The following is a 17,386-nucleotide window of genomic DNA, read 5'->3' as shown; positions in this document are numbered from 1 at the left end:
GGGCGAACGCAAGAAACAGTGCTGCAATCAAAATTGTAATCTGTAATGTTACGTTTATCTGCATTTATCAAATCTTCTCAGGTCTCACTTTAAGTAAAACACCTTGTGTGAGTGACTAAAGCAAAACTCTTTAATCTAGAAGATGTTATAAACTGTTCATCCACCAGGGGGGAGCAAGATCATCAATCATAGAAATCAATTACAGATTCCTATGTTGGAACTAAATATTATGGTATCTTTATATATTTATATTCATATTATTGTGGACCTGTAACTGAAGAAATATGTGTTCATACATGGTAGCTACAATCAAGAACGAATGAGCTGCCCTTAAATAGAAACATTGTTTCCTCACCACCACCATTAGATTAGAGAATCTAATTAATCAACATTTAATTTTCAGCAATTTGCTTCCCTTAGCTTAATTTTTTTTCTTTCCACCACTTTTGCCACCCTATTCAGATCCTGCGTATGATGCAAGGCTACAATGAGAACAATATATTAATGCTGCCCCCCAGGGTCCCTGGAGAAAGTCTTCCTATAGAACTGCTTGAGTACTATAAGGAGCATTGCTCCCAGCAGAAAGATGATGGTAACAGCAGACATCACACACTTTCACTTACAAGCACTAAAATCACATAGCTGCGTGGATGATCAGTACGTACCTATTTTAATTAGTGTTCCTCTGTGCGCCAGAGCTGAATGACGATTTGGATAAAGAAAAGACTGAGAATGACGACACACAGGTGGGCGAAAAGAAGTCCAATGAAAATGATTCCCACCCACCAGATGGTAAAGAAGAACTCCATGCAAGCAGCGTGAAAACTGCAGAGTCTTGTGAGTACCACCTTTTCAGAGACGAAACTCATGATGTGATCATAAAAGAAGATTGATAAATTTGTCATTTTGTAATTAGCATATCATCACCTCAAACTTGAATTTAAATCTCTTTGATTTTTTTCTTTTTGAAGTTTTCGCTTGTGATTTCAGTCATTTCAGAAATGACCAGTGAGAGAGGCAGTCAAAGGGTGGGACAGCTTGAAATGACCCCCGTCTCCAGAGCAATTGCCCGCCACATGTGTGTTGACTTGTCTCCTGAAAGTCTGGCTGCATGCAACCGCAGAGGTGTTGCTGTTATTGTGTATGGTGCCCCACTCACAGGTAAAAAAACAGTGGCTCTTTCATTCGGGAAAATTAAAAGAAATAAAGTACTTGATGATGGACGAAGTTGCACATATCCCTTTTTCTACACTTTTTCAGGTGAGAGCAGCACAGCGGTAGCTCTGGCTCATTACTATGGTGGAGCTTGTCTGAGTGTTGACGCCGTGGTTACTGATGTGCTGATGCATGGCACGTCACCTGTTAGCCTGACAGCAAAAGAGCTCTATCACTCTGCTGCTGCTGAGCATGCCAATAGGGAGGCTGGGGCCACTGGTAAGTACAATATAATGATACAATACAATGCAGTTCTTTCAAATCTTTTTTTGTGTTTGGGAAGTTGCAGTCGTGTAAAAGTTAAAAGTTATACTGTAGAAGTGGGTTGTGATGGAAAGATTAGAAAGGCTATACTGTGCTCTCCATTGGCAAATTAACAAACAGTTTAATCCATGACAAACTGAGGAACAGCTCAGTGTTTAACTGTAAAGATGTTAATTGTGTCAGGCAGCACTGTGCTTGTAATTAGCTACTATAAATCTTCCTTAATAAGGCGGGACACTCCTGCAGAATCATACTCTTACAGTATCTGCTTGCTCCCAGTTCAGGCCACTGAAGGTACCACAGAACTGGGACATACAGTACATCTTCAAGCATCAGAGCCAGCTACAGCTTCACTCAATACTGAGCCAAGTTTTCCAAAACCCAGTGAGGCTCACTGCAGCAGAAATGGCTCCAAATATCCTCAGGGGTCTGACAGTGCACACATTGCTCTCTGTCTGGTAAATTCTCTCAAATCTTCTGTTCATATTTTGTGTTACACACAGGAGTTAAATCATCAAATAAAATTAAGAATTCCTTTGGTATGATTTTGCTTCAGGGAGTAAATGTGGCCATACTCAGCACTCTCTTACCTAAACAAGTACTGGTTGATATTCTGGCAGAGAGATTTCAGGTAAGAGACACAGTTTTAACACTAACCCTAACCCTTCAGAAACATGGCAGCAGTTGCCTTTAAACTTTGAAACTACAAAGTTAACTACTAGGGTGCTGTGTAAATGGACCAGATATACAAGTCAATTAAAACTTAAATTAAACATTCACACATCAAAAAGGTTATCCAAAGTCAAGTGAAAGGGGATGTTACTATGTTACACCATTTATAAACTTACAGATCTGATAAATATTACTGTCTAACCTTTAAAAAACGTTTAATTTTTTAATTTAACTCTCACTTTTGTCTTCTCATCTTTTCTCTCTTCAACTTATTACTGTTGTTGGCATTGCTGCTGCTGTGATAACAGTTAAGTGACTGTCGCCGTGGCATAGTGATCGATGGCCTGAAGTCAGTGTACACTCCATCAGCAGCAAGCACACTGCAGGTTGTCCTTAAGGCCTTTAATAACCGCAAACACATCTATGTCGTCAATTTATCTGACTCCTATATAGCCCTGAAGGCACGGGAGAAGGCACAGAGGGAAACTGAGGGTAACAACTGCACCAGCACAAATACAGCGAATTGTATATACACATTAATTCAGTAAGGTCAATGGCATTGTGTGTCTGTGTCGTTTAGAGGCTCTGCAGAGGGAGAAAGTGGACAGGGAGGAGCGGTGGTTACAAGATCTAGATGAGGAGAAGTATGCTGCTCTGCCAGAGGAGCAGAAGGAGCATATAACTCAGCTGCACAGAGAGAAACTCAGACAGAAGAAGCTCAGGTACTGGCTGGTGGGTGGCCACACTGGACCCCACGCAAGGATCCCTCCTAAATGTTATTCAAAAATGGTCTTTTGCGTAATTGTTTAAAATTAACTTTACACTAAATTGGTGACAGATTATAATGATACCAAGGGGAACAGAATATTAATGCTGGATTATTTGCTTGTGTTAGTTACACCCAACATTTTTATTCATTCCAAATAATACAAATATTACAACCATAAAAAATGTATGTTAAGTGTGCATACTTGTATTTTTTTTAAAGGGTGCATGAGCAAACAGTTAAAGAGCAGGAGGAAAAGAAGCAACAAGAGGAGATGAAGAGGATGAGAGAAGAAGAGTTAAAGAAAAAGAGTAAAAAGGTTGGAAAGAAAGATACCAAAGAGGTGTCAAAGAAGAAGAGCTTAATAGAAGGAAAGCAGGTCTGTAAATGTCCCGTTCAAACACTCTACTGTGAACCAAAATGCATCTAAAGCATGTCATAAGCACACACAAGGCACATATGCTAATTCCCCTTCAGATTTAATGTTTCCTTTCCTCTTCAGTTAACAGATGCAGTGAATGGACAGAGGACATCTTGTGAGAACTCTAAAGAGTCACTAGTGGATGCAGGAGAGCAACATAATTTAATTGAAGGTGCCAACTCCTTTTCTTTTCTGACAAAAAATTTAAGCTTTAAATTATAACACGAAAAGTAACAACAAAGTAAACTACAATCTCATTTGTTAGTTTCTGACATATGGTCTTCTTTGTTGCTGCAGGGCATCATAGCAAAGAAAATGATGATACACAGAAGCACTCAGAAGAAACCAAAGCAGCATATGCAGAGTCTCCTGAACTCACAGAAAGGCTGGAGAAAGAAAAGGTATAGTTACTATACATTGACATTATACTGACATTATAATGTACACTTCTGGTTACAAATGGCTGGGCAGCAGAGTATCTCAGCACTGAGTCAATCTCACGTCGCCAGTGTTAAGCATAGTTAAAAATATTCTGCTTTGGAGTTGCTTGGCAGACAGATGCAGCGTTTGTCTTTATCATCCTAACAGCTACACATAGACGATGTAAACTTCCTGCTTTTGTTCCCCTCTCCAGTGCAGTGTGGGTGAGCTGCAGTCTCAGTTCATTGTGTATGAACAAAGTCGAGCGGAGGTTGAACACATCCTGCAGTACTGGGACCGGGCTCAAGGCGTGTTGCTGGTCCCCCTCCCCAGTGGAGAGGCCCCGCCAGTGCCAGAGGATGCCCCAACAGAGAAACCGGTTTGTTGACCAAAATACCAAACCAACTCATACCAATGATTATGTAGCTGGTGTCCATTCCTCTGCAGCTACCAGAAATATTAATCAGGAAAGTTAGGAAAATTATCATTACTGGTCTTTTTCTTACTATTCCAACATTGTATATTTTTTTATTTTCAGGTAGTTTTAAAGTGCCCAACAGTTTGAGTGGTACTGGAAAAATATTGTAAACAGAGAGTGAAACATTAACATAATTACTAATTTACTGAACAAGAAAAAATGGAATGGAAATAATTCTTTAAATGACACACAGAATGTTTTAGAGCATGACACGATCAGAACTGCTGGATCCTATCAATCATCATCATTGTGTGCACACAGAGTCCTGGTGGCAAGAGGAATGCAAAGGCCAATAGCAAGATCATGTCTCCGATGCCCAGTCAGGTGGCAGCACCAGGTGATGCAGAAAGAGCAGGAGACCAGATGTCTCCACAGGAAATCATCCCTCATATTGTATATGTCACAGAGAAAGACGAACTGAGTGCCACAGAGCTGTTAAAAGGCAGCACCCTTCCTCCACTGGATGAGGTATGTCTTACATTTTTTTGTGTTTCTTGTTGGTGTAAATTATAGTATGTTTCTTCCCAACATTAGTTTTTCTATAAATTTGGTTGATTGCATTTCACAAATCTGTCATAACGTCTTGATCTGTTTTCTTTCCTCTCTCCTTTAGGTTTTGGATAATTTGGAGTTGGGACCAAAAAGCCCACCCATCTCTCCGCCTGTCACCTTCTCTATTGTTCCTTTCCCCAAACAGAGAGAGCAAATTATCCATCAACTCACCTGTGACTGTTTCACCTTCCTAGTTCCGTCAGGGCAGGATGAGCAGGGTGAGGACAAGAAAGATTTAGAGGAGGATATACAAGCATCAGTTATAAAGGTAATTGTAATTTCACCAGGTGCACTTAAATTTATGTATACACATACAAACAGAAGGCAAATCTTTTTTGTGACATGAAACTGCAGTATTTAGCAGAAATGTGGTCTTTATTTAAGATTAAGTAAGTAAGTAAGAAGCTTTATTGTCATTGTACAGAATACAACGAAATTTCGCTTGGCAGCATCTCCTGGATAGCAGCTACGTGACACATTCAAAGTAAAATCAAGAAGAAATTAAAAAAACGGCAACAAAAGATAAAGTGCCATTAAAGTAAATGTTTTACATAAATAGTTATGTACTTGGTCTCTGCAAATAGGTTTATTGCAGTTGTCCGTTGGGCTGGGAGGTACTAGTTGTGTGTGTGTGATGGGGGGGCCTGGTGTCATGAGTCCTGCAGCAGTCTCCTCACAGCCATGGGGAAGAAGCTGTTTGAGGCCTTGTTGCCACTAACAACTCAATTGCCACAAAAGTTTCTGTATCTCTATCATGCCACACAGTTTTGTGAATCCAAACTGATCTTACCTTTAACAATTCTTAAATCAGAATGATGTTTGTGCTTGTGTGTACTCATGCTAACTTAAGGAAGAGGCAGTGAAAGCAGCATCGTCTAAAGCCCGCAGTCGGGTCAGCATTAAGGAGACAACAAAGGACAAGGAGAAAAAGAGCAGAGAGAGTCAGCGAAGCAAAGCACGAGCTTCGGCCAAGACAAAAGCAAAAGGCTCAGACCGGTCGCGCTCACCTGTTGGCCCCTCCACCACATCTGACAGCGCTGAACAAGACCAACACCATGGAACCTTAGAGCTGAAACGTAACCAGAGGCAAGGGAAAACACACTTATTCTACAGGCACACATTGAGATATTTTTTGTTTCAGCCTTGTTACTAATTGCAGATGTATTCTCATGCAGCCTGAAAAAATTTCGGTGGGTGGTACCAGCCAATAGTGAAGTTGTTCTGAAGATCTGGTTCTACTCAGACAGCCTGGGGACGTTTGAACAGACATTCAACTTTGAGCTACTCGGGACACAGAGACATTATCAACTACTCTGCAGAGGAATTTGTACCTACCCCTCCATCTGCACAGACTACAGGTCAGTCAGCCTTGTTTAGTAATGCCGAACGGTAGTATAACTGCTACAGATGAAGGAACGGGAGATGAATTGAGGGGACTTACAGATACAAATGCATGTCAGAAAACCTCAATCCATCCATGGATCACACAACAAGGCTACACAACACAATGACCTCTGAAGAGTAACTCCTGGTGTTAGCAGTCCTGCTAACAAACACATACACATCTTGCTCTGTGTTTTCAAATGAAATGTGTTGTGAAAATATTCAAGTTATCATTTTGTTTCTACAGGACTCTTTTTGCTCTTAGTAAAAAGGTGCAACAAATGGAAAGTGGGCTTCAGAAGACCTATATAGTCAAACCTGGTTATTTTGAGTTTGGACCACTTCTTTGTAGCAAGACCAGAGACAGGTGAGACAGAGGGACAGCAGTGAAAAGATAAGTCTCTTTGATCATTCTTTGCCTTCATATTCACAGCATGGTTTACAGTTTCACAGCACGTCTACTTTTGTGCAGATATAAAGAAAATAGGTACCCAGAGAACACAGAGAGATTGGTCATTCGTAACAATTCAGGTCTGGAGGCCGAAGTCCAGTTTCACTTCCAGCATGACACACAGGCCACAACATATCTACTGGACCCCCCAACCATGACTCTTAAACCAGACCAGAAAAAGGTAGCGTAGTGCTGTCTGTGGAATTAACGCACTTGTGTTATGACAGTAGTGTAAGTGAATATTTTCCTGTCTTCTACCTGTTAGGAGTTAACAGTGTGGGCCTACCCAACAAAAGTGGGACAGATGAACGACAGCGTAGTTTGCTGTATCAAGGACAACCCAGAGACCGTCATCATCAAGCTCTCCTGCTGGGGCGTCCGGCCAGAGCTGGAGTTAGAAAGCAAGCATTTGCATTTTGACAGGATTTTGCTGCACAGGTACCAAAAATTTTATTCCTAATCCCCAAAGCACAATGAACCCAGTATAAAGAAAGACTAAATAAAATCTAAATTATAAATATACATAAATATTCTTTTCTTTGATTAACCGTCCTCTCTTCCATCCCTCACTCTAGGCGGGACAGCCATAGATTGATGCTACATAATAAGACAGCTCTTCCTGTATCCTGGAGACTACAGGGTGTGGAGGAATTGGGTGATGAGTTCAGTGTGCCACAGGATCAGGGCATCATCTCACCTGACTCATCTTTCCCTCTGAGCCTACACTTTAGGGCTCGGAGGCCACTCCACATTAAGAAGATCCTACGATTGGAGGTGAGATATAAGGAAGAATGTGGAAGTCTAGGTCAGATAAAAATGGGCAGGGGCGATGTATTTCATAATCTCTTTATATATATATATTTGTTGATAGCTTTTGTGTTTTGATTTAGGTGTCTGATGTGGAGAAGATTCTTGGCATTGTACACACTGAAAACATAATGGTCACAGCTGAAGCTTATGATATAGCTCTGGACATTTCACCAGGTAGAAACTTTATTTAACTTCCTCTTGTTGTAAGGTGGCAGTATTCACCACAAGAACAAAGCTGCTGCTGATGTAATGAAAATAAAAATAAATAAATAACAAAATAATTTGCTTGTGGCAGATGGCTCCCTGGACTATGGAACCATCAAAGTCTTTGAAGAGGCCAAACTCTCTCTCAGAATGAAAAACCAAGGAAAATACGAAATAGCCTACAGGTGAAATTACCACAGTATTCAAGTGTGAATCCAAAATTGGTTCTATTTCAGTTTCTAGTTCCAAATGAAATTAACTCTTTTCCCTCTCACTTTCTTTCCTTTTTGTTTACAAGGTTTTCATTTGAGCAGACTGACCCAACCCAGCCAAACCTAAACTCCATTTTCACAGTGTCCCCCCAGCGTGGTACTCTGATGCCCCATGAGAAGCCAACAACAGTGCAGATCGCCTGTGTAACCAATACTGAAGTCTTAATTAGAGAGCAACCTGCTCTGTCTTGCCAGGTCTGAACCGCACACTGGTTTAATGACTTAGAGGTTTAACTAGATACTGAAGTAATGGTGGAATGGAAAAAGTATTCTCTAACCTTATTATCAATTTTTTGGTTTTCCCGAACTTTAGATATTGTTATGATAACTGCTGCTCTATGGATAGAAGTGTTTCATTAAAAAAAAAAAAAGAAATGACTAGCTTAACTTTTCTTTTACAGGTGATTGAGCCCAACATTGGGAATGGAGGGGAAACCATAGCCATCTTAGCCATTAAGGTTTCAGTTCAGTCTGTCTTCTCCAGGTTAAAACTCAATTTCTATATTATATTTTAGATTTCAAATCCCATCCTAATCTTAAAGATTCTTAGATTGTTTATTGAATGCAGATCTGAGACTCGGCCTATGCACAAATTGTGATAAATGTCTTTTCGGTCTGTCTTTAGGTATAAGATCATACCGGCATGTGACCTCAACTTTGGTCCACTGGTCTTCGGCAGCAAGAAAAGCCAGAGCTTCACCATTGAGAACAGTGGAGTCTTTGAGACCCGCTTCAGCATCTATCGTATGATCACAGACGCTGAACTACTGGCAAGATCTGGGTAGGAGAACAAAACACACCTGGCTTGTTAATGAGCTGCATTACATGGTGAGCCATATCTACTCCCATATGTGTTGAAACCTGGAGTCAAATTTAAGTGAAGCCTCATTTTATTACCAGTCCGAGGCAGAACATGCTGCATTTTACGATGTCATGTGAAAGTGAACAATTTAAACTCTAAACTAAAAATATTGATGGAAATTTATATCACTTATGTGATGCAGTAGTTATGTAATTAGTTTTTCTCTGTGAACAAGATTAGAACCATTAATATGATTGTGAAGGCATCACAGTCTAGTGAAAAGGAGGGGAGTAATAAACTAATGTTGCTTATGTGGGTAGTTGCTGGATTCTGTATTTTAAAATAAGGAAACATCACATTACGGCTCATTGCACACAGTAGCCTACAATCTTATTATTTAACGAATGTGCATAAATCACAATTAAGCATAAAAAATGTCCTGTGTTATTGCACCAATTATGTTTTAGAATTTGGTTGTTAGCTATTAGCTACATCTATATTTCCCACAAAGGGGAACAATATGCATTGTGGGTTCCAAGATTTGCTTGACTTGATAAGTAACTACTCCCAAAAGTTACATGTTTTTTTTCTATCTGTTAGGTAGATGTCAAAATTTGTTTTTGTAAAGATGTTTAAAATAGATTGTGGTTTCTCTCACTGTGTCCTGGTCTCAGGGGTCCAGGTAAGAAGTTGCCTCAGGAGAGCCACTCCGGGAGGCCCGCTGGTGCCTGCAGTAAAGTGAGAAGAGAGTCCTTCCAGAAAGACATCACTATTACACAGGTGAAATACTGCTTCTCACTGTCAGTATATCACAGGATTTTGTCTTTTAAGCATAAACCCTCTGGGAGTTTGTGTAAAGTTACAACTCAATTTTCTTATCAAATCAAGAGAAAATAATGTTTAGTTTGATTATTTCAAAACAGGTGTCTGTCAGCAGTTTTTTACTGACTAAATAGACTGAAAAATCAGTCACAGTTAAGACTGTGTATTGTATCTCACTTTAATGCTACTAACAAATACATGCCCAACACTTAAATAACCTTTGATAAAGACTCCCTTAACCCCTCTTCATTTCTCATCTCTTTTCATCTGTCCCGCTCATTCCTTAGAATCGCCTCACCACGGGCGTCTTCTCAGTGTCACCCTCCACGGGGATCCTGCAGCCAGGGTCTCAGCAGATGGTGACAGTTGACTGTGTGGCTGAACAACTGGGCAACTGGAGCCACAGTTTGCTCATTGACATCAGTGACCGTGATCCCTCAGACCAGCCTGAAGGCATACCATACAGACTTCTGTGTGAAGTCTGCAAGCCAGGTGGGTTCAGGGGTTCTTAGAAAATCACTGATACTGATGGCTGTTTAAACATTTATGGGGTGGCAAGACAAGTTTTTTGACCAATTTTGCTTCTTTTCTTTCCCAGGCATAGTCATAGACATGGCATCCATTTTTGAAGAGCATCATCTGTGCCACAACAGCAGCCAGCTTTCCTCTGAACAATTTTGCAGTGCTGAAGGCATTTATGTCATGGATGAGAACAAGTTTATCTTCAACAAAGTCCTGGTTGGACAAACTGCTCAGGCTCGCTTCAAATTCACCAACAACAGCAAGGTGCCCTGTGTGCTCAACTTGGCTATAAAATATGGTGCTGTGAAGGTAAGACATGTAGGATTAAAGCTTTGGGAAAGAGATACAGGGGTAAATCAAACTTGCTGATTGTGGTACAGCAGGTGAATAATATCTTCTATTTCTTTGCAGTCATCCCGCAACATTGATGTTTTTGATTTGCCTTCAACAACACTAAGCATTCTTAGCCAGTCACATTCGTTTGCTGTGGTCAACTTCACACCACAGACGATGCAGCAATATAACGCTGTGTTTGAGGCCACATTGGATGGAACCAACAGGTATATATACAAATATAATGTTTAGATAAACACATATATCTGTCAAGTTGGCATGAACAGTCATATTTATACTATTGTTCATGCCAACTTGAAGTTCTCTTGACTGTTTGTTTATCTTGCTGACCACAGCCTTCTTTTTTCACTTGTGGATCCAGAATGACACCGACATTTAAGACCAAGGTGTTGGAGTTTGACCTAATGGGAGAGGGCAATTTGCCCAGTGTGTGCGTGGTGCGTCCAGCTCTGAGGAACAGTGGAGGAAGTCCAATGTTGCAGTTCAGACGGGTATTGGTAGGGCGGAAACATAGCCTGCCCCTGGTGTTGCTGAATGACGGAAATGTCCCCGCTCATGTGAGAAACGTTAATCTATCCTTATATTTTTTGATCAATGTGGGCCATTAGTGAAACCAATTTTCCATTGTTAGATTAGAGACATTGGAGACACAGTGGCCAGAATACAGTAGATAAGATACCGGAGAATTATGGGAACAAATGTTTTCGTGAATTCATTGTGCAGGTCCAACTTGACATGCTGGATAAACATGGTGTGTTCACCCTCAAAGCTGCTTCTGGCAACACTTGCTGCTCAATTGAGTCCACACAGCTGGAAGGCACCACCGACTCAGGTACAACCCAAACTCCTAAAACTCTATTAAGCATCTCCATAGGCTTAATTAATAGTTAAGCTTATGTGATAAGATGCTCTTTTCACTCTGGTATAGTTCACTACTCATGCACTAATGTCTCTGTTGCTACTGAAATAGGTTAGACTCAGTAATCTAGTAGTCTTTTCTATACAGCTGTGTCCTCTTGTCAACACAAAGTCCCAACAGCTTCATATTCTGATGTGAACTTGGAATAAAAGCTATGTTAAATGTTCTAATTTTACTGAAAAACATATTTAAAATTCTCAGTGCAACTGTTGCTCTGAACTAAAATCCGCTATTTTATGAGCTAATAATAGACTGCTCTCCTATACTATGGTCTTTCCCTTTTTCTTCTTCTGCAGAGCATTCCTTTGTGCACAGAGCTGTTCTGAGGCTGGATGTAAATGAACAGGCGAAGCTTGAGGTCAATTTTTGCTCTTATGAGCCCCTGAGTGTGAAAGCCAAGATGACCCTGCAGGTGGAGCACAACCAGTACAGCAATACCATCATCCGACTGACTGGAGAGACTTACCAGGAAATCGTCTCTCTCAACAACATACGCAGGTCCTCTGAAGAGATGGATACAGAAGATGATGAGAGTGGTAAGTGCTGGATACTAGAGAAAAAAGAACTATCCCATGGAAAAATAGAGAGGAAGATGGAAAATGTAGATATACAAATCATCAGTGGAAGCTTTGTCCTGAAATACTAGAAGAACTGTAAATATAGTGATTTAGAATGACTGAAACTTGCTTCTTATCCATGAGTCACTTCTTTCACAGGTAACTATGAGCTGCTAAATTTTGGCGACTGCCAAGTTGATTGTTCCTATCAAGAGAGTTTCACCATGACCAACCACAGCAGCAGCCAGGTGGTGCGGTTTGAGTGGCCTCCTCGTGGACTGCATGTCTTCTTTTCACCACAGGTACAGCATCGAATGGAGGAAGTATATATTCAATACACTAGTAAGATTAATCATAAAAAACACAAAATCAAAGCTTTTGTATTGAGCCAAGTGGTGTCAATACATACTTTAACATACCTTTTATATATCTATTGTGAAAGTATCACCTTTTTTTTTACACACTTTGCTGTATGTGATTGAAAAGAATCCATTTTGTTACAGGTGGGACACCTTCATGCCGGTTGTTCCAAGGAAGTGACAGTTACCTTTAGCTCTAGTCAGCCAGTAACTTTGGACAACCACTCGATGAAATGCAAAGTTTGTCAGGTGGAGTTCCAGCAGCCAATAGAGCAGGTAGTCGACTGGGATGATCAACAGAAGACAGTCCAGTGGTCGAATGACCTAAAGCAGGTTTCAGGAACACAACCGCAGCAACCTGGGAAGAATAAGGTACAGATTCTGGTTGCAATGTTAACAAAATGTTGAAGAAAGTTACAGCTTCACAGTTATAGTTGAGCATATCATATATGCACGTAGGTGATAAAGACAGATCCCGAGCCCTGCTGCTCTGTGGTTGATGGCTCACAGTGGGAGTTGGAACTGCGTATCAGCACAGTTTGTGACTATGTGAAGTTCAGCTGCAACTCTGAAACCATCCATTTCAAAGACACCATGCTTTTCCAGACTAGACTCCATCAGTAAGTCGGGCACTGTGCACAGTATAAGCTGGGTCATTATTGGATAAAACTGATGCAAACCATGTTTGTGTGCAGACTTCAGATTGAGAATCAGGGTAATGTCAAACTGGAATTTACGTGGGACGTCCTGATGGATCCCGACAGTAAAACTGCCAACAGTGACCAAGGAGGTATTCCAGTAATACTGCATACCACAAAGTTTCCCACATTTAGCATTATCAAACCTGTTTACATTTGAATGCTTTAAAAGAGGGTCTGGACACATGTGGGCATGTCTTGTCTATAACAGATGAGACCTCCGTTTCTCGACCAGGAAGCAGGTCATCAGGATCCCTGATTGGAGCGCGTCCTTCCAGTGCTCTGGCTGGTGTCATGTCTCTTCTGCTGCAGAGCCCTGAGCTGCCACCTTTCAGTGTTGAGCCCAGCATCGGGGAGATTGAACCTGGGTCCAGCCAGAACTTTAACATTCGCTTTTCACCCCTGGAACTGGCCCAGTTTCAGGGAAGACTGTTCTGCAGGTAAAAACAATGTCAATATCATACAGGAAACACTAACAGGGAATTTTAAGCTTTGTTGTTAATGCGTGCCAACCAACAAAATAACAATGAGTTTCGAGTTCTAGCTTGTGGATTAATTGTATTTGTGCTTATACAGACCCATTGACTAGGTAAACATTAACACTAGTCCAGGTTAATCGCAACTTAGATTAAGAGGTAAAAACACATAGATGTAAAATGTACAATACAACTTAGCCCAAAGTAATTAATCAATTATCCTCTTCAAGGTGGAAATGCTTTCAAAAGAATATTGAAATTGCTGCTTTTTTCCCTTCAGTATCCCCAACTTGCAGGATGGGGATCAGGCCCCCTGTATCTCAGTGTGTGGCCGCAGCCTACAGCCTCACTGCCACATTGACCTTGAGGACTCAGACTACATTAGTGGGAACCGCCGCAACCCAGAATTCAGGACCCCTCTCGACCCGAACACCAGGATCTTAGAGTTCAACGCCGTTGGCTTCTCTGTGCCATCAACAAGGTAAGAGACAGACAGAGAGATGAGAGCTTTGTGCCTCCATCAGAGTATGCCCTAACTCTTTTAGTGCGTGTTACTCCAAAGGAAATTTACTATGCTGAACCCGACCAATAAACCCTACTCATTCAAGTGGAAGTGTGAAGATGCAGATGGGAGCCCATTTCACTGTCTCACCCCATGTGGTACAATCCAGCCTGGGAAGAAAGTGGAAGTAAGAATGGAGGAAAAAAATACCAATTCTTTCTTACAGCATGTCATTTTATTCCCCCTTGTCTCATTCTTTATTTAATATCACATCAGTCAATCTCAGCCTCTCTCTTCTTGTTTAAAATTTTTGGTTTCTTATCTTATCACTGTTTCAGTTTCTGTATCTCCCTGTGTCCTGCACTATCAGAACTAATCTAACCTTAACTGCTTCATTCCCTCCGTTTAATTAGTTTCATCTTGTTTTATCTATTTTTAGCTCATTTCAGCTGATCTAATCTGTTCTGTTCATCATCCTTTTGTATTACATGTTCTTTTTTCCTAAATTGTTAGTCGTTTTCACTGATATGATATGTGTTTGTGTGTGTGTGTGTGTGTGTGTGTGTGTGTGTGTGTGTGTGTGTGTGTGTGTGTGTGTGTGCGTACACGTGAAGATGTGTTTTGAGTACTTAGCTGAGGAGCTGGATGTGGTGGAGTCATACTGGACTTTTTTGATTGAGGCTCTATCACTGTCTGTTCCCTTCCTGTGTGTGGGGAACGCCAGAGAACCACTTCTCTATCTCAGCAAACCACATCTTGACTTAGAAGAACTTCTTGTGGGTATGTAACAATCATGTACTCTATTAGGTTTTACCACACTAACGTACAATGCAAGACGTAATGCTGACAGGCATCAGATGGCCACTGCTGGACCAGGTACATTCTGCATCAACCTTTATGAGCAATGTGTGGGGCTGAAGCAAAGAGTAATAATTTTACCAGACGGATAGCACCAATGAATAATATAATCCATTTCATGAGAGTTAAACAAATATCATGAGAATTCAAACACATAGTTGAAATTTCCAGTTCCCTGAGGTAGGTCTGCGTGATATAATGGATGCCTATTTCTAGTCCATACATTCACGTACATGAATAATTGTATGAAAAATTATTCTATACATGCTGTAAGCTGCTGTATCTAAATTAGCTCTCACTTCTTAATGGGGAAAATTAGAGCTGTACATGAATAAAATCCAAAGGCGCCTTTATGCATCAATTAAAATTTTACATAGATTAAAATAAGTAACATAGGGAATTCTCTGAATGTAGCACAAACATTTAAATGTGTGTCTGTATGGGTGTCGAAAAGGTCGAAAAGTGCAGCAGACAGTCGATCTTGTGAACGGGGAGGAGGAGGCTTTTCACTTTTCCATCTTGCATTCATCTCTTCTCTGTGAAGACCAGCAGTCCAGTCTTGTTTTGGAGCCCATGAGTGGCACCGTCCCACCCAAAGACAGGTCAATGACACTTTCAAATACAAATAGGAAGACTTTAATGGCACAATTCTCCTTCTGACAAGCATATTGGAGATTAGCTTTTTGAACTCTTTGTTGCAGGTTGCCGCTGTCAGTGTCCCTCACACCGTGCCAGGAAGGCTATGTGAGCTTTCGGCTGGTTCTGAGGGTGAAGAAGAGGTCAGAGCCTCTCACACTCACTGTTAAGGCTGACTGTTTTGCTATGAGCGCTTTGGTGCAAGTTGTGACTCCGGATGGTGGCCTCAGAGAGATCAGCTCCAACCAGCAAGACGCTCTGGACTTTGGAAAGGTCAGCACGCTTTCACATTACAAACATGAGTGCTCATTTGCAGTTAACTTTAAACAGTCACCTTTATCCCTGTACAATATTTGCAGGTGGGGATTTCAGAGCAATCCACCTTTAAACTTCTTGTATCAAACATGGCAAGATTCAGCCTGGAAGTGAATTTTGACTTAACGGGTCCCAGTGAGCTGCAGAAACATTTAGAGGCGAAACCACAAAATGCCACTATTGAGGTGGGAAAGCAGCTGGAATCATCACTCTTCTTTTGTCCTCGAAGTGATTGTAACCTCCACAATGTCAAACTGAGTATCAAGGTAATTTCCTGGTTAAAATCGTGTACAGAGGAAACAAATCAAATCCAGCACTCTGACTTTGGAACTTTTAAATCAAGTCAACAGTTTGAGCTGTAATTTTAGATGGCATTCCTCCGTCCTCATTCTTCCTTGTATTTTCTCTATTATCTCGTTTTATCAGGTAAAGCATGGGCCAACATTTACCTTTGCCATTAAAGGCACAGCTGTAGCACCTAGTCTTGAATTTTCCTTCACCAAATTCAACTTTGGCAAGTGCTTTTTGTATTATCCTGGCATGGTGCCAGCCTCTCAGACTCTCATGATCAGCAACAAAGGTGAACGGGACATCAGGTAAGTTACCTGTGTGTGTCTGTGGCTGGTTTTCACGTGTTAAGAACACGTTGTTAACTGCATAAAGGCTTTTTTTATTCTAATTATTATATTCAGAATGGTGCTATTCTTCTTCCTCAGTGTCCAGTGCCCGTTCAAGAGCACCGTCTACCTGGAGATGGACCTGAAATCTGAGATTTTGTCTCCTGGTGCTGTGATGGAGGTCCCGATAACCTTCTATCCCCGTGAAGTATGTCGTTACCATGAAAAGCTGAGCTTTATTTTAAACAGCTGCATCACGAAGCAGGTGGAGATACTTGGACAAGGCATCGAGATGAAGGTGAGAAAGACGTCCCACAACCTGATGTAGCCTATCTATTGGTCCCATCTCTTCCATGTCCTCTGTATGTAAATATGGATAAAGGTTTGGAATACATTCCTTGTACAATTTCTACTTTTGCCCAAATAGATGCAGTACTAAGTAGATCGTCATTTAAGTCGTAAAAGTTTTTCAATGCCAAACTGCTCTCTTTATGGTTTTATGTCCCATTATTCCTTATATGATAATGATAATTGTGTTGTAGTATATTTACTATAATTTCATTATTTTGTTGCAGCTGGAAGTGGAGGATCCAAGACAAAAAAAAGTGAAGCTTGGATCTTTGATGGTGGGTCAGACGGTGAAAAAACAGGTGGTTCTGGTAAACCGCAGCTCTTTGGATCTTTCTTTTACTCTGCTTCTCAACACATACGCACCACTGGACCCAAAGGTAGGAAACATAAATACACAATGATCATCAGGCAACACTTATCTCCTTTCTTTTCCTCTGCTCTCCTCACCTCCTCTGTATCCTGCTCTATGTGTTCAGGATCTTTCCTTCAGTCCAGCAGGTGAGCTGAAACTGAAAGCCTGTGGTGGTTTTAGTATGATTACAATCCAGTTCTCACCCCGTCAGCACATTCGTCCCTTCAAGGCGGAACTGCAGGCAGAGTTTACAGGCCTGTTACACCCCCTGCTGACCATCCAAGGCTGCTGTCAGGTAGTGTGTAAAGGCAATTTCTTGCTGTTTTATAAGGCGGGTG

At 41.1% G+C, this 17,386-nt stretch overlaps 1 protein-coding gene across 1 annotated transcript in view; it reads left to right on the top strand.

Moving 5' to 3' along the window:
* hydin (HYDIN axonemal central pair apparatus protein) overlaps positions 1-17,386 on the top strand; it is a 54,500-nt gene that overhangs the window by 33,093 nt on the left and 4,021 nt on the right. The window contains exons 36-82 of the mRNA XM_029522395.1: positions 463-592; positions 697-837; positions 991-1,161; positions 1,261-1,434; positions 1,759-1,937; positions 2,036-2,110; positions 2,460-2,643; positions 2,732-2,873; positions 3,140-3,296; positions 3,420-3,510; positions 3,636-3,739; positions 3,973-4,137; positions 4,498-4,704; positions 4,850-5,056; positions 5,639-5,874; positions 5,964-6,146; positions 6,419-6,538; positions 6,644-6,806; positions 6,891-7,060; positions 7,198-7,396; positions 7,513-7,606; positions 7,728-7,821; positions 7,935-8,103; positions 8,310-8,392; positions 8,534-8,689; positions 9,385-9,490; positions 9,820-10,024; positions 10,131-10,372; positions 10,466-10,614; positions 10,770-10,965; positions 11,132-11,240; positions 11,624-11,863; positions 12,044-12,186; positions 12,388-12,615; positions 12,703-12,863; positions 12,939-13,033; positions 13,153-13,381; positions 13,698-13,898; positions 13,980-14,106; positions 14,534-14,699; positions 15,232-15,379; positions 15,479-15,686; positions 15,773-15,994; positions 16,155-16,324; positions 16,445-16,643; positions 16,921-17,073; positions 17,173-17,343. Of these exons, the coding sequence (XP_029378255.1) occupies positions 463-592; positions 697-837; positions 991-1,161; positions 1,261-1,434; positions 1,759-1,937; positions 2,036-2,110; positions 2,460-2,643; positions 2,732-2,873; positions 3,140-3,296; positions 3,420-3,510; positions 3,636-3,739; positions 3,973-4,137; positions 4,498-4,704; positions 4,850-5,056; positions 5,639-5,874; positions 5,964-6,146; positions 6,419-6,538; positions 6,644-6,806; positions 6,891-7,060; positions 7,198-7,396; positions 7,513-7,606; positions 7,728-7,821; positions 7,935-8,103; positions 8,310-8,392; positions 8,534-8,689; positions 9,385-9,490; positions 9,820-10,024; positions 10,131-10,372; positions 10,466-10,614; positions 10,770-10,965; positions 11,132-11,240; positions 11,624-11,863; positions 12,044-12,186; positions 12,388-12,615; positions 12,703-12,863; positions 12,939-13,033; positions 13,153-13,381; positions 13,698-13,898; positions 13,980-14,106; positions 14,534-14,699; positions 15,232-15,379; positions 15,479-15,686; positions 15,773-15,994; positions 16,155-16,324; positions 16,445-16,643; positions 16,921-17,073; positions 17,173-17,343 (7,662 nt within the window). The remainder of the gene's footprint in view (positions 1-462; positions 593-696; positions 838-990; positions 1,162-1,260; positions 1,435-1,758; positions 1,938-2,035; positions 2,111-2,459; positions 2,644-2,731; positions 2,874-3,139; positions 3,297-3,419; positions 3,511-3,635; positions 3,740-3,972; positions 4,138-4,497; positions 4,705-4,849; positions 5,057-5,638; positions 5,875-5,963; positions 6,147-6,418; positions 6,539-6,643; positions 6,807-6,890; positions 7,061-7,197; positions 7,397-7,512; positions 7,607-7,727; positions 7,822-7,934; positions 8,104-8,309; positions 8,393-8,533; positions 8,690-9,384; positions 9,491-9,819; positions 10,025-10,130; positions 10,373-10,465; positions 10,615-10,769; positions 10,966-11,131; positions 11,241-11,623; positions 11,864-12,043; positions 12,187-12,387; positions 12,616-12,702; positions 12,864-12,938; positions 13,034-13,152; positions 13,382-13,697; positions 13,899-13,979; positions 14,107-14,533; positions 14,700-15,231; positions 15,380-15,478; positions 15,687-15,772; positions 15,995-16,154; positions 16,325-16,444; positions 16,644-16,920; positions 17,074-17,172; positions 17,344-17,386) is intronic.

The sequence above is a fragment of the Echeneis naucrates genome, chromosome 16, assembly GCF_900963305.1.
Source record: "Echeneis naucrates chromosome 16, fEcheNa1.1, whole genome shotgun sequence".
NCBI classification, from domain to species: domain Eukaryota; kingdom Metazoa; phylum Chordata; class Actinopteri; order Carangiformes; family Echeneidae; genus Echeneis; species Echeneis naucrates.
This window is presented reverse-complemented; position numbering and strand designations above follow the sequence as displayed.